This window comes from Aethalodelphis obliquidens, unplaced genomic scaffold (genome assembly GCF_003676395.1).
Source record: "Aethalodelphis obliquidens isolate GAN/ISIS:26980383/991018 unplaced genomic scaffold, ASM367639v1 scaffold10, whole genome shotgun sequence".
In the NCBI taxonomy this organism is placed as follows: domain Eukaryota; kingdom Metazoa; phylum Chordata; class Mammalia; order Artiodactyla; family Delphinidae; genus Aethalodelphis; species Aethalodelphis obliquidens.
Window position 1 is genome coordinate 37,463,349 of NW_020837954.1, and position 22,002 is coordinate 37,485,350.

Consider the following 22,002-nt stretch of genomic DNA (forward strand, 5'->3'; position numbering starts at 1 on the left):
GGGTGGGGATGAATGTTGTTAAAACTCTGTTCTGTCTTTATTCTCAGGCAGTGGACTCATTGAAAAGCAATGAGGCAACAGTGTATTTTAATATCGCTCAGTTCTCCCTGGAAAGGAGTTACAGTTGAGGTTTTACTGAGTTCCAGCTCAGCTATAAAATTTATAGAGCATGACATAAGTTACAACCAGATGGAAAGTTCTTGGGATAAAGGAACATTTGTATAATTCTTTTAAATCTACGTTTCTGAAAGGTGTATATGTAGAATTTTGTGTTTATAAGAGTAATACTTTTTATTGCTTTGAAAATATTATATAAACTTACCTGTGCCATCTGCCAGTGCTTTTCTAATTTTATTTTTGTATTTATTTATTTGCTGTATCTGGAATTTATTGTAGTGAAATAAATGAGTAAGAAATAAGAAATTCAATATTTAAAAAATATTTCAAAGCTATAACAAGGATCCCTGTTATAAACAGTGAAAACACAAACAAGCTGGAATATACTTCCATTAAAAAGAAATTAAGTAGATCTTTGTTGGATCAAGATATATTGTAAAGTAAGGAATGCAAGTTGCTGAACAGTATTGGTGATGTGATCCTTTTAGTATTTTTAAAAACAGTTGCTTTTTTAAACTTTATGCATTTATATCTATAGAAAAATATCTGTAAGCATATACAAATAGCTAACTCTGTGTATCTTGATCCTGTATTATACCCAGCTGTTAGTACACTTCCTGGTACCTAGTAGATATAAAGTAAATATTTTTAAAATGAATGTGTGAATGATTGATTAAATGACAGTTAAGGGAAGGATGGGGAAGAAGAGAAACTTTTTCTTTATGTGCTGTATACCTCTCCATTCTTTGAGTTTTTTACAGGAGCTTTTGTTACTTTTATGATTCAAAATAGAAAAATTTGAAGTTACAAATGAACGTGCTAACTTTAGAACATTTAAATAATGTGTAAAAGTATAAAGAGGAGAATAAAAATCACCATAGTTCCACTGCTCTAAGATAAATAAGATCAACATTTACATAGTTGATATCACACAATATAATTTCTATTTTATCATACCCATGCCACCTCTGAGTTGTAATTAAAATTTTTTTTGTTAATTTGATAACTGAAAAGTGGTAACTCATTATTTTAATTTGTACTTATTTGATTACATGTAAGATTGAATTGTCTTTCATATATTCATTAGCCATTTGTTTCTGGAATTATATCTGTTTTTGTATTTTCTGAATTATCTTTGGGATCTTAGTATTTTTCTTACTGAATTTATAAGCTCTCTGAATCAGGACCCATTTTCATTTGTGTGGCAAATATTTTTACCAAGTTGTTGACTTTTAAGTTGTTTATTTTATTGCACATAGAAAATTTTTGTACTTATTTAGTCATTTCTGTCTCTTATGCCTAAAAAGGCCCTCCGCACCCAGGGAGCAGATGCATTTTCATGGATAATTTCTTCTTTTCTAGCTTCATATTTTATATATAATTTTCTAATTCATCTGAAATTCATTTTTGGTATGTTGTATAAAGCATGGTTCTAAAAAGGTGTTTTCCAATAACCATTTTCTCCAGTAACATTTATTGAACTCCTTCTGGCTGATTAGTCTTACAACAATTTCTTTTTAAGGTTTATTACTACTGTCTCAACTTATTTTCTCTCTATTGGCATTGTATTTCTTCTAGTCTTTATTTTATTGAAGTGCTTAGTATATAAAAAAAATCTATAAAAGACTGTTGCTCAGAATCTGATAATATAAAATTTCAAAATGAATGTTTAAAATAACATTTTTTAGACTAAATTTGCCTCATTTTGGATTAATAGTTAACTTTTTATGATTTCCTGATGAGATTGTTAGGGTTAATGTTTAACATAATCAGAATATTTATTTGAATATTTATATTTAAATATTTATAATATTTATAATTATTTTATATATAAATATAAGAATATTTATAATCAGAATATTTAAGTGATATTTAAGTGATCTCACTTTAATTTGTTTTAATAGCATCTTATTGCCAAAGGCTCTATGTATGAAGAGCTTGTGTCTAGAACTGAAGACACTTTACAAATGGATGTGCAAAATGTTTCAAGCCAGGAGTCTCTTGAGCATGTGATCACAGCTGGGCTTCAGGCAAAGATTCAAGAAGCTAAAGAGAAAGTCCAGGTCTCTCTTTAATATTCCCTATTTAGTGAATTTAGTCTTTAAAACTGAGTGGTCAGTGAGAGGGCAGGGAAGAGGGGAGGATTGCCTTGTAGTTTGGAAATGTTTTGTAAAATATGAATTTTGCCTTATATTTTATTTCTTTATTATTTAGAGCATGTTGGAAAAATCAGTATAATAAATAGGATGTTCTTATGTCTAGTGGGAAAATATGAGTTGCTACTCAAAGAAAATATTTATTAACTTATGAGTTTTCTAAGAAGTTGGGCTAAGTGTTAAGTTGAGAATTTTTTGTCATCACAGATCAATTCGGTAAAATTAGTAGCAGTGTTGAAGAACTCAACTGATGTTTCCCCAGACCTGGATGTCAGGCTGAAGGTGGAAGACTCACAGAAGGAACTTGAATCATACATTACAAGGGCTGAACAATTACTTGGCCAAAGAGAGAGCCAGAGAGGACTAATTTCAAAATACAAGGTGCGGCTCTTTCAGCCATCAAATGTAGGACATTTATCATTAGTAGATATAAATCTACCTCATTTGAAATCAAGATGTTTCCATCACTGTAATTATAACAAAGTTATTATAACTTTAAAAAATTTCCAAGTTTTATACATTGTTCCCCAGAAACTCTTAAAAATAAAAATTGAAATGAAGATTTTTTTTAATTCACATTTTACTGTATGAATGAACTCAGTGGTATAGTGTAAAAAGCACGGCTGACTTCTATGACATTGAGCAAGAATCTTAATTTCTCTGGCTTTTTTAATCAAATAAAATGGACATAATAATTCTAGTCCTATCCAGCTGCCAATAAATGAAAATAAGGTATGTGAAGAAACTTTGAGTGGTTAAAATTCCTCAAATGTAAAATAAAGCCTTTATTATTAAAATGCGTTGGTAAAAGCGACTTATGAACATAATGCTTATCAGCAGTTAAAGATCCAATAGTGTTTTGTATGGAGACAGTTTTAGGTTGACTTTTCATGGTCTGATAGGCAGCTTAAGATGTATCAAAATCAAGAGGTACAAACTACTGTGTATAAAATAAATAAGCTCCAAGGATATATTGTACAGCACAGAAAATATGGCTATTATTTTATAACTTTAAGTGGAGCGTAATCCGTAAAAGCATCAAATCATCATGTTGTACACCTGAAATTAATATAATATTGTAAATCAATTATACTTAAAAAAAAAAAAGATGTGTCCAAAGCCGACTCACTATTAACTAACACTGGAGGTACTTGGGGATATGAAATAAGAGTAAAACAAGGTCTCTACCCTTGGAGGTTGGACAGGTAGAGAAATATGTGTTCTTTCCTTCATTCATTTATTCAGCATTTAACAAGTTTATTGAACATTTAAAATGAGCTAGGCATTTTGGGGGAGATAAAGATGAAGTAAATCCAGAACAGTAATAGACTAACAGACATAGAAAACAAACTATGGTTACCAAAGGGGATAGTGGTGGGGTATGGGGGGGGAGATAAATTGGGAATTTGGGATTAACATATACACATTAAGTATATATAAAAATAGATAATCAACAAGGTCCTATTGTATAGCACAGGGAATTCTACTCAATATCTTGTAATAACCTATAATGGAAAAGAATCTGAAAAAGAATATATATGTATGTATATTACTTTGCTGTACACTTGAAACTAACACAGCATTGTAAATTTACTTCAATTTAAAAAAAAAAAATGATGAAGTAAATCAATACTGCCAGCGCTACTGTGCACAGTTTTTTCAGGAAAAGGAGCTCCTACAGGAGGCTCTCCATTCTCCTTGTGGTCTCCTTCTCTTGTCTGGGCTCAACCCTCTTCTGGCTTTCTGGACGGTTAACCGTATTGGACCCTGATATCAGGTATTTCAGCATTGCTTTTCCCACAGTCATCTTATGCTGCTTGCACCTTGCCAGCCACCAGCTTTGACCAATTCCCACTGTCTTTTTTCCTCTCTTTTACTCCCATATGCTGAGAGTGCTGAACTAAACTTAAGAGTCGGTTCTTTTAAGTAATCACTAGGCTGAATTTCAAAAGGACAGATATGGTCAGCTGAGGAAAGAGGGAAGAAAAAGAAAAAGCAGAGGCCGCAGGCCCGTCCTCTACCATAGAGAGGAGTTACAGTGTCAGTTTTTGCACCATTTTCCTCTCCCTGACCATCTTCCTTTTGGAATCTGAGGCCAGGGATTTCCACCGTTTTGTCTCTGGCATTTAGTGAGGTAGATCCATTTTCACAGCAGAAGCAGAATCCCTGCCCTGCCAGGTATTGCCCTGAGACCCCCTGGGACTCCTGGGACACATGGGTGGTAGGAGCCCCCTTCCTGCACACAGGGCTAGCATGTCCTCCCTGGCCGTAAATCTAGCAATCTTCACAGAGGCTTTGGAGGAGGTTCCTGGGGGCTCAGGTTGTACCTTTTCTGCAGGAGACCCATAATAAATATGTAATAAGTGTATGAATGACTTCCCACCCTGCTTAATTGCCTTCTCCCCCAGAATTACTTTCACCTTCTTGTCTCTTATAGATTTTTCTGCCCTTTCACAGACCCCAGACTACTTTTGTTCTGTCATTTGATAGTTACCTAAGCCAGGTTTCTGTCCTTATGGAGTATTGCCAGGTAATATTCTATAAGAGTAGGTAAGTGTGAAGTAAGGGACGAACACATTCCTGGGAAGGCAGATCCCATCCCCATCTCCTGCTGCTCCTTCCCTGGGATGGGACTGCGATTATGGTTGGCCCTGGGCAAAACTTTGAAGTCCATGATAAGGGGATGTTGCCTCCTTGCAGTATAAAATGCTTATGTACAATATTAAATATTTGCTATCTTAACCCTACTATAAATTGTGTCTTATTGCAACACTGATCTCTAATACAAGCTGGTGTACTCTTAGTATTGTATTACTTATGAAGTGTGGTCGTCTGCTCAATACTTAAGAATTTTAGAGGATACTTTGCCAGTGGCTCATAATAAGCCTTTCAGTAAGCCTTTTAAATATTTATCAAAGGTGTACCAAAAACCATGCTGCATATCTTAAGGAAGTCTTTATCCTGGCCTCAAATGTGTAACTACATTTGAATAATGAATATTTTGCAATTCTTTTCAAAAGAACTCAAGGGATACAAAAGGGAGATCAACCTCAATCTACCAAGAGAAGTCTCCCCTAAATCTTCAAATAGTCTTCATGGAGTCCTTTCCTGGTTCTACATGTTAAAGACTCTAAAATTCTACCTGTTAAATTAGCTTTGAGGACGTGGCAGTAGAATAAGACTTTCATGTTCTTGTTTGTGGTTTTATTTTTAGGAAGCACTAATAATTTTTAATACTAAAAGTCTGGCCAAGTATTTGAAAGCTGTTGAAGAATTGAAAAATAATGTAACTGAGGATGTAAAGCTGTCTTTGGAAGAAAAGAGTAGAGATATCTGTGCCAAGTGGGAGGTAAGAACATACATATGTGTCTGGAGCTTATGCTTATAGATCTGACCCTGGACTTGTTTGTCATCAGAGTCATCTTTGGTGGTCCCTTGTCTGCCCCGTATCACGGAGGGCTGATCACTGTAGGCTGTGGTTCTCAGGCCTGGCATCAGCTGGCTTCTGTCTGTGTTCATCCAATGACAGCAGTGTTTGGAGATTAAAGGGTGATTGGAAGGTGGAAAAGGGAGAGTCCAATGGCTTTCTTTACCTTTCTCTCTTGCACAGTGCCTCTGGCAGCTGTGTCTCCCCCTGGCTGCAGGTTCCATGGATCCAGCTTCTGATGGGTGACCATTCTCCCTGGGCTCCGCTGAAGCCTCCAGCCTAGGGTGGTAGCAGCTTTCTGCCGATGCTAATCTCTGGATTACCTTACTGTCCCCTCTTTGGCTTTCATCTCTTATAATCGATTCCCTGCATTTAATTCCCTCTGCGTTAAATATTTAATGTTTTCTGGTTTCCTGGTTGGATCCTGACTAAGACAACTTATTGACACATATAAACATATAGAGTTTCATAGAAAATAGGTATAGGCTTTGGTGGCTGACAGACCTGGATCCAGCAGCTATGACCTTGGGCAAGTTGCTTAACTACTGGGAGCTTCAGTGATAAGATGGGAATAATTCCACCTACTTGGCAGGATTGTTGCAAGGATTTATATAAAGCACCTACCACAGAGATTGTGTTTAGTAAATGGTACTTAGTATTAAGTGTGTGCATGTGTGTGTGTGAATATATGGAGAGAGAGAGAGAATAAGGTAATATAATTGAATATCTACCGTTAAAGGCCTTCTTAAAACACATTTTAAAAAAATTTATTTGTTTGTTTGTTTTATTTTTGGCCATGTTGGGTCTTCATTGTGGTGCACGGGCTTCTCATTGTTGTGGCTTCTCTTGTTGCAGAGCACGGGCTCCAGGCGCGTGGGCTTCAGTAGTTGTGGCACACGGGCTCAGTAGTTGTGGCCACAGGCTTAGTTGCTCTGTGGCACGTGGGATCCTCCCGGACCAGGGCTCGAACCCTTGTCCCCTGCATTGGCAGGCGGATTCCCAACCACTGCACCACCAGGGAAGCCCTAATACACATTTTAAAATAAACTTTTAGAACAATTTTAGATTTACAAAATTATTACAAAGGTAATACAGAGAGTTCCAATATACCCATGACCAGTTTCCCCTGTTATTAACATCTTACATTAATATGGTACCTTTGTCACAATTAAAGGACTAATATTGATAGATTATTAACTGAAGTTTATACTTTATTCATATTTCCACAGTTTTCCCCTAATGTCCTTTTACATCTGTTCTGGAATCCCATTCAGGATACACATTGTAGTTACTTGATATTTCTTCATAGGCTCAGATACGTGTTTTGTAATATTTTCTCCCAGTCTGCAGCTTGTCTTTTAATTCTAACAGTGTCTTTCACAGACAAAACACATTTTTAGTTATTAGAAAGAAAAAAATATGTTTCTGATATATTTTAAAACATCCTCCCCAAAGATACATGGGTGAATCAGAATTTCACATAAGCTGTATTTCTATCCTTTGTTACAACAAATATTTTTGTGTTTCTAATGGAAATCTTTTCAGTATATCCTATTATGGTTAATATGTGCCTTTGGTTTTTTTTGTTTTTCTTTTCTTGGCAGTCGCTTCATCATGAAGTGTCTTTGTATATTCAACAACTAACAATAGACATCGAAAAAGAAAAACTTAGTGACAATATTGCAAAACTCGAAAAACAAATAAATAAAGAAAAGAAACTAATTCGCAGAGGAAGGACCAAGGGTCTCATCAAGCAACATGAGGTAAAAACCTGTTTCCATTCACATTTTGTTATCATTGTGGGGTTTATCTTAAATGGTTTTATATGCCCTTGGCTAGGGTTAAATCTGCTCTGAAAATTACTTCAGCCCTTTTGTCCCCTGGGGATCTTCCCTTCTGCAGTCCAAGCTCTAACTAGAGCCCGTGCTTCTTGTTTTTTGGAAGTGAGAAAAATTCAGAATTGAGTTAATATTTCTTCTTTATATATCTCAGTGGCCCCTGTCCTGAGACTCTAGTTACAAGATGTGTCACCTGCTATTGAAGTTCCCGTAGTTACTTTTGTAAGGACATGGTGTCCTCAGAAACACGGCTCTTGTGAAAGATACCAAATCAGGATATAAACCAGCTGGGGCAAATCTAATGGTCTCTTTTTGGTCCTCATCCTGTTTGATTTCTTCTGCATATTTGATAGTCCTGACCCCTCTTTTCATTTCTTTTAAACTTGCTACTGCTGTGGCTCTCTCGATACAAATCTCTCTTGCTTTCTCTTATTTTATTATTTTGGAGGGAGGCCTTCATTTTAGTGCCCTTCACTAATTTTCCTTTTTTATTGTGTTACCCTGATGTCTTAGTTTTGGGGTCTCAGTTTTTGGCTAATTTCATGCTTGCTCCAGGTACTTGTATGCACTTGGGCGTTTTAACTGCCCTCTCTACAATGATAGCACCTATCATTATCTCCAGCCTCGTCCTTCCCCCTGACCTCCAGGTTGTGTTTCTAACCAAGAAGTAGATATCACCAGTGTTCCCCAGAGACCTCCACTTCAGCATGTCCAAAACCAACCAATAGTATCTCCTCTTGAACTTTTCTTCCTCTTATGTATCCTGGTTATGAAAGGCATTGCCATCTCAGAACTCCCTCCCCCATTCCCCTTTCCTTCTCACTCAGCCTTAGTGTAGTCCGTTGCCAGCTCCCATCTTCAGAAGAGCTGCTTCTTTTCCTTCCTTTCCACCAGTGTTGCTACTTCCCTTAACCTGGGGTCATTTTCTCAGTATGATGGTGGTTGCACTGTCTTCCAGCCCTATCATCAGAGTGATCCCTTTGAACCACAAATCTTATGTCACTGGTTCACCATTACTCCCGGGACATCTCCATGCTCCTCAGAAGGCCACACAAGGCCCCTCATGTGTGGCCCCAGGACACGCCTTCATCACCCCTCCAGCCATGTCCTTTCAGAACTTCTGGAGCTTTTCTTCTCTCCGCTGCTCCTTTTGCTAGGCATGACCTCTCTCCCCTTTTACTTGGAAGGACTCCTACGTGTTCTTTCCACCTCTAGCTCAGATGGCTCCTCCATGTGAACGAGGCTTTCTCTGACTCCTTAAGGCAGGTAGTGGCCCTGTCATAGCACTTGTCATGTGATATGCTCATTATTTATGTGACTACTGTTGGGGAGGAACAAATTTTCCTCTACCCTTTTTTTTGTTTTTTTTTGCGGTACGCGGGCCTCTCACTGTTGTGGCCTCTCCCGTTGCGGAGCACAGGCTCCGGACGCGCAGGCTCAGCGGCCATGGCTCACGGGAGCAGCTGCTCCGCGGCATGTGGGATCTTCCCGGACCGCGGCACGAACCCGTGTCCCCTGCATCGGCAGGCAGACTCTCAAACACTGTGCCACCAGGGAAGACCTCCTCTATCCTTTAAGATCCCTGGCTGGGTCTGGAAATTGAACTGACAAAGACAGATTAACAGGAGAAAAGCATACACATTTTATTGAATTTTTATATGCACATGGGAGCCTTCACAAGAGCATGATGACCCAAAGAAGTGACCAGAGCAGGAATCTTTTATACCTTTTAGACAAAGAAACAATACATTTGTGAAGAATTGACAAGACAAAGGAGTTTGGGCTAGGAATAGTAAACAGGTGAAGAAGAAACTAGGAAGATAAGGGTTAGGGTACAGGGTTTGTTTGCAGATTCCTTTGGTCCCATCTCTGGGCTGATAGAACTCTGTCTCCAGTAAAATAAACTTTATTTCTTGCCTTTAGGTAGAAAAGGGGAAACCTTTTCTGTTTCGTTTTTCTTTTTTTTTGGCCATGCTGCGTGGCTTGCGGGATCTTAGTTCCCTGACCAGGGATTGAACCTGGGCCCCAGCAGTGAAAGCGCAAAGTCCTGACCACTGGACTGCCAGGGAATTCCCTCTGTGTTTACTGCTTCTTAATTGCCTTCAGTTCAAAATTATTTTCACATCCTAAACCATAATGGAAAAGAATATGAAAAAGAATGTATATATATGTTTAACTGAATTACTTGGCTATACAGCAGAAACTAACACAACATTGTAAATCAACCATACTTCAATTAAAAAAAGTAATTTTCACATCAAAGAGGCATACATTGGGTTGACGTGTTCTGGTTTCCTTCACTACGTCACTGGGCTGTGGCGAATCCCTTTAGGGCTGACTGCTCGTCTTTGTTTCCAGTGCTCATTCCCTCACCAGGCACACAGTGGATGGGCTTATAAAAGAAAGTGTTGGGGTTTTTTTTGTTTTTGTTTTTTTCCCTTTTTTTAAAAACATCTTTTGGAGTATAATTGCTTTACAATGGTATGTTAGTTTCTGCTTTATAACAAAGTGAATCAGCTATACATATACATATATCCCCATATCTCCTCCCTCTTGCCTCTCCCTCCCTCCCTCCCTATCCCACCCCTCTAGGTGGTCACAAAGCACTGAACTGATCTCCCTGTGCTATGCAGCTGCTTCCCACTAGCTATCTATTTTACATTAGGTAGTGTATATATGTCCATGCCACTCTCTCACTTCATCCCAGCTTACCCTTCCCCCTCCCTGTGTCCTCAAGTCCATTCTCTACGTCTGCATCTTTATTCCTGTCCTGCCCCTAGGTTTTTCAGAACCTTTTTTTTTTTTTAGTTTCCATATATATGTGTTAGCATAGATATTTGTTTTTCTCTTTCTGACTTACTTCACTCTGTATGACACACTCTAGGTCCATCCACCTCACTACAAATAACTCAATTTTGTTTCTTTTTATGGCTGAGTAATATTCCATTGTATATATGTGCCACATCTTCTTTATCCATTCATCTGTCGATGGACACTTAGGTTGCTTCCATGTCCTGGCTATTGTAAATAGTGCTGCAGTGAACATTGTGGTACATGACTCTTTTTGAATTATGGTTTTCTCAGGGTATATGCCCAGTAGTGGGATTGCTGGGTCGTATGGTAGTTCTACTTTTAGTTGGTTTTTTTTTTTTTTTTTTGTGGTACGCAGGCCTCTCACTGCTGTGGCCTCTCCCATTGCGGAGCACAGGCTCTGGATGCGCAGGCTCAGTGGCCATGGCTCACAGGCCCAGCCACTCCGCGGCATGTGGGATCTTCCCGGACCGGGTCACGAACCCGTGTCCCCTGCATCGGCAGGTGGACTCTCAACCACTGCGCCACCAAGGAAGCCCTCTACTTTTAGTTTTTTAAGGAACCTCCATACTGTTCTCCATAGTGGCTGTATCAATTGAAGGTGTTTTTAAAGTCACACACATCTGTTAGTTTCTAATCCTCAAGGACTAATCATGTAAACTCATTTGAAACACCTTCCCTGCTTTATTTCCTCAATCAGGCCTGCTTTTCGGAGGAAGGCAGCCTGTACCAGCTTGATCACCACATGGATGTCCTGCGGGAGCTGTGTGAAGAGCTGACTTCACAGAAGAGTCAACAAGAAGTGAGGAGAGCGCTCAAAGATTACGAACAGAAGATAGAAAGGCTTCGGAAATGTGCTTCCGAGATTCATATGACACTGCAACCCACTGTGGGAGGCACGTCGAAAAACAAGTTAGTGCCTCATAAGAATAGCTGCATGTCAGGGAGAAATGAGATAAACCCTCTCTCGAAATCAAATGACACTGAGTATTATTCATTCTCTTTTAGGCTTTGTTTTTCTCCCCGTATTTTAATACGCAGTTTTGATTCCTTCCTAGGGGTACTGCAGACACATCTGAGAATGGAGGAAGGAATGCCCTCAGCGAGGTTCCATCTGCAAAATCAGACAGTCAGCCATCAGCTGAAAAGGTGTTAAATTTGGATAATGTATTTTAGAAGTAAACCCAATGAAAAAATCCAGGTGTACAAGAATCCACTTCTCATTGAGTGTTGCATTTAATTATCTGATTGTTTCCATCAGCTGAGAATTCCCACTTAAATAATGTAAGGAAGATTGCTTTTCAAAGAATTAGAATACAACAAACCAAAGCTATGGCAAGCATAACTTAATCTTCCTCTGAGGATACCAACAGTTCTTTCCAAAAGAGACCATTTTGAACCATTATGAATACACGCTGTCTGCGTGTTACTATTGAGAGCACAAGAGGCTGAGCTTAAACTGCACAGATGCTTCAGTGTCATTGAGATGAACTAGTTCATTTGTCATTTGTCTTTTTCTCATTATAATGTCTTTTAATTTCCTTGGGAATTGGATTTTCTAAATTCTTAAATTCTAGGAAAGTGGGGATTTGCTGTATATCACAGCCCAGACTGCCTGTCTGAAGGGGTAGGGAAGGAACAAGGTGTATTTTTTTTCAGAGGTCTGTTCCTGCATGCTAGGATTCTGTCTGCCTTGGACCATGGCTATGTGGTCACAGGCAGAAACAGCACTTAGGGGCTGGGAGAACTCCTTTATCCTGCTGACAGACCAATTAGAAGGTGAGAATCAGTCTAATAAATCTCCTCTGTCCTATGGAAAGACCTTTCTCTGAGCTGAGAAACTTTAAATAAATTGTGTTATCTCCTGGTTTGGGGTATAAAGAATCAGTGATATCCCTTTGTATCACAAAATGTTTATCTTTTCCAGACAATTAAGTATATTGAATATAATATGTTTACTATTTTGCATATTTGCTTAGGCAATGGGATCGATTAAGGATTTTAGCCTGGAATCCAAGTTAAAGCCTCAACAGGAGGAAAGCGTTATGGAGAAATATGAAAAGGATCACAGTGCATCTATAAATAGTTTACTAGAGAGGTAAACTCTTTTTTAAAAAAATTATTTTTATTGACATACAGTTGATTTACAATGTTGTGTTAGCTTCAGGTGTACAACAAAGTGATTCAGTTATACGTACACACACACATATATATGTATATATATGATGTATGTTTGTATGTATATATCCCTTTTCAGATTCTATTCCCTTATAGATTATTACAAAATACTGAGTATAGTTCTCTGTGCTATACAGTAGGTCCTTGCTGGTTATCTATTTTATGTATAGTATTGTGTATATGTTAAGGAGAGGTAAACTCTTTTAAACAGCTAGAAAATCCAGCAAAAATCTTTCATCAGTGCAAATGTTATACTTTAATAAGTAAGTTTTTATTTTCCTTTAGTCATAATTTTTGCATGTGATCCAGTAACTTAAGCAGAAATTCTCTGGGATTTCCTCATGGACAATTGACAGTAATTAAAAAAAAAATTATTTTAGTCTTATTTTTAAAATTAAGTAACATTGCATTTAATTTTTTTCCAGGTATGATACACACAGAGACAATCTTGAACTACACCTGCAAAACAACATTGTCAGGATTATCTCTGATTTCTCTAGTGACAAGGAAAGGAGTAGTGTTTGTCTACAGGATAAACTGACAGATCTACAGGTAAGTACTGAAAATATTACTAGAGGAGTTTTATCTTTTATTAGAAAATAATACCGCCATAAGTATAGACTTCACCATTTTTATTGCGGTCTCATATGCTAGATGTTTCTGAAGAACTCTCTGTCACCGGATTTCAGGAAGACACCCAAACCCAGGAAGGAGTTTGTTCGGGGTGCTAATTTATTGCTCATGCTCTAATTTGATATTCTATATACTGTGGCTTGCAGAAGTTTAGATTGTGTTTGGGATGGGGATGAAGGCTTCAGATGAATTGGTTGAAACAATGTGTTTGAAGGCGATTTCAGCCAACACAGCTTCTGGTTTGCTCCAAAATTAACAATATGTGAAAAACCAGCGACTCTGAATTTTTGTTTCAGTCATCTATCATCTTAACCAAATTGTCACATTATCTGTCCGATGTTGGGTAATAAGAAAGGGGGAGGTCGTGGAGGGAGTTTTCTCTGTACATGATGGATGATCTTGTGGAGAGCCGTCAGAGGGAGTACTGCATCTGACTCAGGAGCTGCAGAAAAAACAATCTAGTGATGGGCACACCAATCGTTAAGTTCTACAAATAAGTATCTTCCTTATTTTGAAGATAAGCTGTGCATTGCAGTGCAACACCCTCATGTGCTTGGATGTGCATTAGAGTGAACCCTTACAGAAAGCCCATCAGGTGGAGAAAAGGTCATGCGTGCTTCCTGCAATGCCCTCTCATATTTTCTAGTTATCTTCCTTTCATGATGCCAGTTCCTGAGTCACACTCTACCAAATGGCTCTTCTCTGTTTTCCATCTGAATAAGCAAAATTCATGTGTTAGAATCTCTGTTGTTCAAGTAGTGGATGTAGCACGTTTTCATCACAATTAAGAAGCTGTCTTGAGACCTTACTCCTGTGACTGAATAATAAGTTGGTTAGAAAAACTATACGAATCCTTGGGGAAAGTGAAGAACAAATTTTACTGATGAGCACTCAGATTCTATAGCAGTGCCTTTTTTTAAAAAAGAACCAAGATAAGGGGTTGGAATAGTATAGAATTTTAGATGTTTAACTATAGATCATAAGTTAATTTTACTCACTTCTCATTTGATAGAAGTGATTTTGGTTCATTGCAATTTTAGTTTAAGGAGAAAAAAAAGACTAGAGAAAATAGAATATCTAATAGAATATATTCTTATATCTCTGTGTATCTTTCTGAATTGTATTCTGTGTATCTAACTTCAGGGAAGGGCATTTGGATTCCTTTGAAAGCCATGTTGCTGATTCCCTTGATTTCATTCAGTGGATTCTCCGAGAGCACAGTTAATAGCATTGCTCTCTGAAGGATAGTTTACTTGTAAAATATTTTTTCAAATGTATTTTCATGTGAAACTTTGTGTTTGTGCCCACAATTGTAAATGTCTCATTTTGTAAGAACAGAATAATTGTGCCTATTAACCCATTCATTGAAAAATTAATTTACATATTTCATCCAGGTCTTAAAAAATGAAACTGAGGCTTGCTGGAAAGAGTTTGAAGTCACTTCACTGAAATTAGAAGAGCTGGAAAGTGACATTAGGAAGCCTTTTCTAGTTAAGGCAAGAGATAAACTAAAGGAGAAAGAAAGAGAGCTTCAGATGACTCTTAATACCAGGTATAATTCTGGGATCTATTAACCATGAGTTTACTAAATGTACTAAATTTTAAGAGAGGCTAATGTTATATATACTAAGTATGTTATTTTATTTAGTTGTGACAACAACCATAAGAGAAGCTGATGAGGAAACTGCTACTGGGGGAGGTTAAATCACATAACCAAGCCACACTACTGGCCAGAGACTTAAGTGGAACTTAAAGTCTGTTGAGTTCCAAAGGCCGTGCTCTTCCCACTGTCTCCCCTTGAGCCTGAATTTAGCCACGTCACGTAACTTCTCTGGGCCTTGATTTCCTCATTTTTAGAATGAGAGTGCTATTGTTATCCCCTTACATAGGATGTGTACCCCCAGTGCATCTCCCCATTTTACATAGGAGGAAACTGAGGCTCAGAGTCTATATGTTATTTATCCAGGGTCACACATTTCAACTTATTATTGGCCTAGACTTTGAATCCTAGTATATTTCCACTAATAAAATAATTAGTATGCATAATGAATTTCTTTATCATCAAGGCAAGGTTCAATTACATTTAGTATTTTGTATTTCAAAAGAGAGAGAAAGCCTTAGTATGCTTTACAACAGTTTTCCATTCAGCACAGTATCAGTTAAATTATCGCGAGTACTTGGATGTAGCAAACAACTCATTCTTTGCCATTGTGGATCACTGGGTTTGGGTTTTAATGTGATGATCTATACATATCATTGTATGTATTTTTATTGAATAATTATTTTCTGTTCTTGGTTAAATAATGGCATTAATATTAAATGTTTTATAAGCTATCTTTCTGCTGTGCTTTCCCCTCACGTCTGATTTATTTTTCACCCAGAATGGAGTCTTTGGAGACTGCGCTGCATATTGTGTCACCTGTGGAGAAGGAGTTGCTCCTTCTCTGTGACTCAGACCTGCTCCTCTGTGAAATGGCCGTTCAAGAATTTAATCTCACTGATGCTGATGACATTTATCAAAACCTGAGGGTAAATATAAATTCTCACAGTGTATTTATAGAATAAACAGTTCTTCAGAGATTTATACATGTTTATGCATTTTTTATGATACATCCATAGTATTTATTTCAAATATAAGCCACGGCAGAAAAATCTTCAATAATTTAGCCTTGTTATTTATTTCTCAACTCTTTAATTCCTTGCCAATTGGAAAGTATCAGTAGGTACCATGGAGTAAATAATGATGTATTTTCTTTGAATTAAAAATGAAGGCTTGCTTATGAATGCCTTCTCCAATGACTGAAATCCTAATTTTCTCTCTGTACTAGACTAAGATGCTTAAATTGTCATATTCTACAGTTTACTTATTCCAAATCTCATCTTAAAAATATTTTTTTATTTTTCAAATTATAAACAGATGTCTCAGTAGTTCAACCTGTAATTATTTTCATTGAATCAATAGATTTATATACCTCTTTTCTTCTTGGGATTTAAATATCAGGAAGGGTATCAGATAATGAAACAGCTGGGCCATCTGATCATTTGTAATTAAAGTGTTCCTTCTGTCAGAACTGTCAGCCTTGGTTAGACTGAGAAGCAGTTTTCTAGATCAAATCTAGTGACATAATTTGAGGTTAGTTTCTGCTGTGCAATTTTTCTTTTTTCTGCCTCAGTCTTACAGCTTTTCTTACCTTTATTGTAGAATATCCAAGATTCCATAGTAAGACAGATTGAAATATGTAATCATTTGGAACAGTCAGGCAACTTTGCATTGAAGGAATTACACCCGCTTGACCTGCATGCAGCACAGAATATTATCCTGAAACACAGAGCACAGCTCGAAGAAATGAACCACAGAGTCCAGAGGAGTAAAGATGCCCTCAAAGCTCTGGAAGATTTTTTGGCTTCTCTGAGAGCAGCTGAACTCTCTGGTGAGCTTCTTATAGACCTTTCAGCCTCAGGTTCACAGGTGGTACCAGGAAGTACTTTGACGGTGGAAAATAAAGAGGAAAGAATTCATCAGATGAAAGACAAGGCCAGACATTTGGACGAACGTTTGAAGGTGCTCGGTATAAGCATTAAAGATGCTGAATGGGGTGAAAACACCTCCTGTGAAAAACTTCTGAATGCTTTGTCCAGAAGCTTATCTGAGACTCATGGCTCTGGCAGACAGGAGGAACTCATGGAAGAAGATGAATTATTAGAGACTTGTATTTTCAAAAATAATGAACTCCTGAAAAATATTCAAGATATACACAATCAAATCAGCAAAATAGGCCTGAAAGATCCGACCGTTCCAGCTGTAAAACAACGGTAGGTATCGTTTTTGTCCGTTTCCACGCAAGATGATGATTTTCTGTTTTTTCCTTTTCCCAAATATCTATTAGGTGAAACAAATGCTTCCTGTGTCTTTCTACTTCTGTTCCATCCCCCTCTATTCAGGGTTCAGCATTCTTTTTTGTAGGCTTTTTCAAACAAGCTTTCTTTTTGTTGAGATTGTGCCTTTACAAAGTGTTATATAATTTTTTCCTTTGAAGTTTTCATTCTTATGGACAGAGGAAGAGTACAATAAGATATGTGTGAAGTCCATGAGTTGCTTCAAAGTCTCTTTGCTGCTGTTTATTTATTATGGAGTTCTCCTGACGGGGGAAAACCCGGGAAACTCGACACATTTGATAATAGAGAACAAGTGGTGGAAGATGCACTACCACGCCTCGTCCCTACTTCTTCCTTCATTATTTGTCCTCTCCCCTCCTCCCGGCAGGATTAGATGAAGACTGAGTTTAAGAGGTAGATTTAGGTTAGTGTTGATTCTGCAGACTCAGCAGAACTGGGCTTACCTGAGGTTCGCAGCCATCTCTAGGAGTGCTACTATTGTCATTCTGGAATTCAGCGTCCGCCTCCAGGTCCTGAAAATGAAAATGTTAGCAAGAGTTAGCAGAAGAGTCACTTTTGTGAGCCCCCCTCCCCGTTCTAAATCTCGCCCACTTTCCATCTCTTCTTCTGCCCACTTCTAATCCCTCAGGCTCAATGCTCTCCTGAGGCTGTTCAGCTGATTAAGCTTTCCCTGAGCCCTCCATCTCAATGAGACTTCTATTTCAACAGCGCTCCAGTTCTTCATGAGGTGTGGAACTGGTTTCGTTATTAATTTGATTGTTAATGCATTTATTATAGATTTATAAATAATTAGTAATAAATTAACTTATTAATTTATAAATGAAAACTATACTTTGATAGATAGTAAATTGCTTTAATATTTAATTGAGTTACTAATAGAATAAGCCAGGCACTGTTTTAGGTCCTGGGGATACAGCAGTTAACAAAACAGACAAAAATTCTTGCCCTTGGTAGAGCTTATTATCTAGTGGGACGAGGAAGATATGCAGTAGGTTTGATGGTGATAAAGACCATGGAGAAAGAGTAAGTAGAGAAGGAGGTGGTTACAATTCACACAGGGTCAGCAGGCACAGTTTTACAGAGAAGGTGACGTGTGAGCCTGATGGGATGAGCGACAAGCCAAGTGACAACCTGGAGGAAGAGCCTCCCAGGCTGAGGGTCTATAGGTACAAAGGGCAGGTGTGGAACTGGGCCTGGCATGTTTGAGGAGAGGCAAGGAGGTGAGCAGGTTAACAGGGAGGGGGTCACAGGGGTCACGGGCAGGATGGAGCTTAGCTCCTGTAGGGACCTGTGGGCCATGTGTTGACTTTGGTTTCTTTGTTGAGTGACATGGGAAGTCATTGGAGGCTTCTGAGCAGAGGGAAATGATTTGGTTTTCATTGTAACAGGCTGGTGTATTGAGAATAGACTGTAAGAGTCAAGGGAAGACTCAGGAAGTCTAGTTTGACCTATAGCAATAATCCAGGTGAGGAATGATGGTGGCACGGAACACTGGTGAGGTGGCAAAAAATATTAAGATTCTGTATGTATTTTGAAAGTAGAGTCCACAAGGTTTGTTGACACATTGGACACGGGGTGTAAAAGAAAGACTGGAATTACCGTTAACTGGGATGATGAAGACAAGTTTGTCAGGCATTAAATGAAAGATCAGGTGTGTGTGCTCAGTTTTAGACACAATAGGTTCAAAGTATTTATTGGATGTTCTAGTAGCACTCTCAATAAGACTTAAAAACAGGTGGCATCAGATGTCAGGAGAGAGGTCTGGGCGAGGTATACATCTGAGAGTCACCAACATTTTAGAATGCTGTTTAAAGCCATGAGATGGATAAGATTGCCATGCTGTGTACTCTGGGGCCCGCCATGTTAAGAGGTCAGGGAGATGACAGGGAACCAGTCAAAGATACTGAGTGGCCGGTATCATCGGAGGAAAATCAGGAGTGTCCTGGGGGTCAAGTGAGAAGGCCTTTCAATGAGGAGAAGTGATCACCTTTGTCACGTGCTGCCGACTATTGAAGGAAGGTGAAGATGAAGACTGGGACATGGATTAGCAATGTGGAGGTTACTGGAGATCTTGACGAGCAGTCTTGCAGGAGTGGAGGGAGTGAGAGCCTTATGGGAGTGGACTCAAGATAGAATTGGAGGGGCTTCCCTGGTGGCGCAGTGGTTGAGAGTCTGCCTGCCGATGCAGGGGACACGGGTTCGTGACCCGGTCCGGGAAGATCCCACATCCCGCGGAGCGGCTGGGCCCGCGAGCCATGGCCGCTGAGCCTGCGCGTCCGGAGCCTGTGCTCCGCAATGGGAGAGACCACAACAGTGAGAGGCCCGCGTACCGCAAAAAAAAAAAAAAAAGAGAGAGAATTGGAAGAGAGGAAGTAGAGAAAGTGAGTATCTGATGAAAACAATTTAGACCTAGGTGAATAGAGTTAATCCCACCAGGATTAATTTGCAGGTTAAAACCCTTAGTTCAAATGACTCTTCTTCGGTATGGAGGAGATTTTTGTACACAGGGTAGAAATGCAAGATTTCCTTGTATTTCCCTTTCTTCTTGCCCCTTCCACCCTGCCTGAGGAGCTTGCAGTGTTCTACCAGCCATCTCGTCTTCTCCTCCATATCATACTGTCTTCCCCACACATGTACACACATACTCTTCCTCTCTTTTCTTTCATATGCATATACACACCCTTTGCAATTGTGTTCATCACTGAGAAATGTTACCGCTCGTGGTTTTGTATGTCTGTTCTATTTAAAACACCAGCTAGTATTCTGGACATGCAGAGCCTCCTGACCTCTGTCATAGGAATGTGTGATTTAGGCATAAACCTCATGAGGACAAATTAAAGTTAGTGTGCTCCCACAAATTACCCATATTTGTGTTGAATCAAATCGCCTAATTGGCCATTAAATTTTTCTCTCTCATAATCAAGGAAAAAATCGTTACTCAGACTGGATAAGGATCTAGATGAATGTGAAGAAGAGAAGAAACGCTTGCAAGAAATGGTGAATTCTCTTCCACAATTCAAAGACGGCAGAGAGAAAGCTCTGAGTCAACAGTGCCAAGGCACAGCACTCTTGTGGGAGAATACAAAAGCTTCAGTCACTGAATGGTAAGGAAAAAATTCCTCCCAAATCTGAAAAATTGTCTGTGGCACAATTTTTGAAATTTGTATGCTGAAAACACATTCCATTGGGCCTCAAGGAGAGGCCAACTTAAGAGTTTCACGCTCGAAGCTCACTGGGCCAACGTCTGGGGCAAGACCTAGAATCCTAGATTACAGACAAATGACTTTAAGAGACTGTCTAAGAGGGAGGACAAATACATAGTGTATTTATAATTATTATTGCCCCACCTATATTAGTTTTCTATTGCTCCCGTAATAAATGACCACAAATGTTGTGGCTTAAAATCGGCACAAACTTATCTTACAGTCTGGAGGTTGGAAATCCTAAAATGAAACTGCATTCCTTTCCGGACTCTCTGGGAGAGAATCCGTTTCCTTGCCTTTTCCATCTTCTAGAGGCCACCTACTCCATTCCTGGGCTTGTGTCCCCTTCTTCCATCTTTAAGGCCAGCATTGCAGCATCTTCAAATCTCCATCTCTCTCTGTCTTTCTGTCTCATCTCTGCTTTTGTTATCACATCTCCTTCAGACTCTGACCCTCGTGCCTCCCTCTTATAAGGGCCCTTGTGATTATCTTGCACCCATTCAGATAATCCAGGATAATGTCTCTATTTTAAGATCCTTAACTTAGTCACATCTGTAAAGTCCCTTTTGCTGTGTGAGGTAACATATTCCCAGGATCCAGGGATTAGGACGTGGGCATCTTTGGGAGCTGGGGGCATTATCCTACCACACTCCACTTAAATGCCAGATGTTGCCAGTCAGTTACTGCCGTCTTTCCTACAGAGCCTGGACAAGGCTCAAGAGTTTTCTTAATTCTGTGGCAGCCCTTACCTATCAGTCCTGGTTGGCGATTCGGCTGAAGAGTCTCCGTCCCTGCCTTCCCCCTTTACTCTCTGCCTGGGGGTAGGAGTAGTTGAGAGGGCTGACCCCTACAGGCTGTACAAGCCAAGGGTTCCAGTTGGGTTAGGAAGTGGGAGGTACTAGTATGAGATTAGTAACCAAGAAGAGAGAGAAGTCGGGGTGGTCTTAACCCCCTCCCTTTTCAGCAAGTGGTTCCAGCAGCTCCTACTGACACCTCTTTGGCTTAGGGCACTTTCCCTCTTTCCCCTTGAGCCCAGGTGCTGTACCTATTTTTGGAAGGGTTAGTCTCTGGGTGTCTCAGCTCCTTGGTGGTTTCCCTTAACTTTACTATCAGTGGTCCTTTCACTACAGAACTCCATCTGTGGAGTTCCTGCTTCCTACTGGAACCTGAGTATACAGTAGTCAAGATGAAGTCTGTCTGTGGATTTGATCTAGTCTACCCTTCGATTTTACAGAGGAAAGAACTGAGGTCCAAAGAGCCTCAAGTAACTTATCTAAGGTCGCATGACTAATTAGTGCCCAACCATAGCTAGAAACCGGTGTCTTAGCTGCCACATCATCTGTACTAAACTTTTTTTTAAAGGGCTAAATCTAGAATGAGTTGAAATAGACATAATTGAATCATATTGAATCAACACTGAAGCAATCTCTAAGAATAATGCTGGGGAGGCATTGTTTTCCAAATTATCTTTTAGTTAATGATGAAATTGAGGTGCTGATTCCTTATGGTTACAAATCCTGTTTCGTTCCAGAGCTTATATCTGGTGACTTTTTAATATTGACCTGGTGAAAATAGGAATCCAGTGATTATTTATACCATCCATTTGTCAAATAAATATATATGCCATCATTCTTAGGTTAAATTGTAAGACAATATTATAAACCATGTCTAGAGGAAAAATCCTTCTATAACTTATTAGTCATTATTGTAGGATACTTACAAAGAGAAAGAATGGTTCTGTT

The 22,002-nt window shown here is 38.9% G+C and overlaps 1 protein-coding gene across 9 annotated transcripts in view; it reads left to right on the top strand.

The window, feature by feature from the left end:
- The window catches only part of SYNE2 (spectrin repeat containing nuclear envelope protein 2), a 337,188-nt gene that overhangs the window by 129,592 nt on the left and 185,594 nt on the right, over positions 1–22,002 (top strand). For 8 of the 9 annotated variants that reach the window (XM_027111459.1, XM_027111458.1, XM_027111452.1 and 5 more), the window contains exons 20-31: positions 2,022–2,180; positions 2,481–2,654; positions 5,488–5,622; positions 7,305–7,463; positions 11,050–11,261; positions 11,408–11,498; positions 12,329–12,447; positions 12,953–13,079; positions 14,555–14,712; positions 15,542–15,689; positions 16,363–16,973; positions 19,982–20,161. In XM_027111459.1, the coding sequence (XP_026967260.1) occupies positions 2,022–2,180; positions 2,481–2,654; positions 5,488–5,622; positions 7,305–7,463; positions 11,050–11,261; positions 11,408–11,498; positions 12,329–12,447; positions 12,953–13,079; positions 14,555–14,712; positions 15,542–15,689; positions 16,363–16,973; positions 19,982–20,161 (2,273 nt within the window). The remainder of the gene's footprint in view (positions 1–2,021; positions 2,181–2,480; positions 2,655–5,487; positions 5,623–7,304; positions 7,464–11,049; positions 11,262–11,407; positions 11,499–12,328; positions 12,448–12,952; positions 13,080–14,554; positions 14,713–15,541; positions 15,690–16,362; positions 16,974–19,981; positions 20,162–22,002) is intronic. The other variant, XM_027111457.1, reaches the window with a different exon arrangement.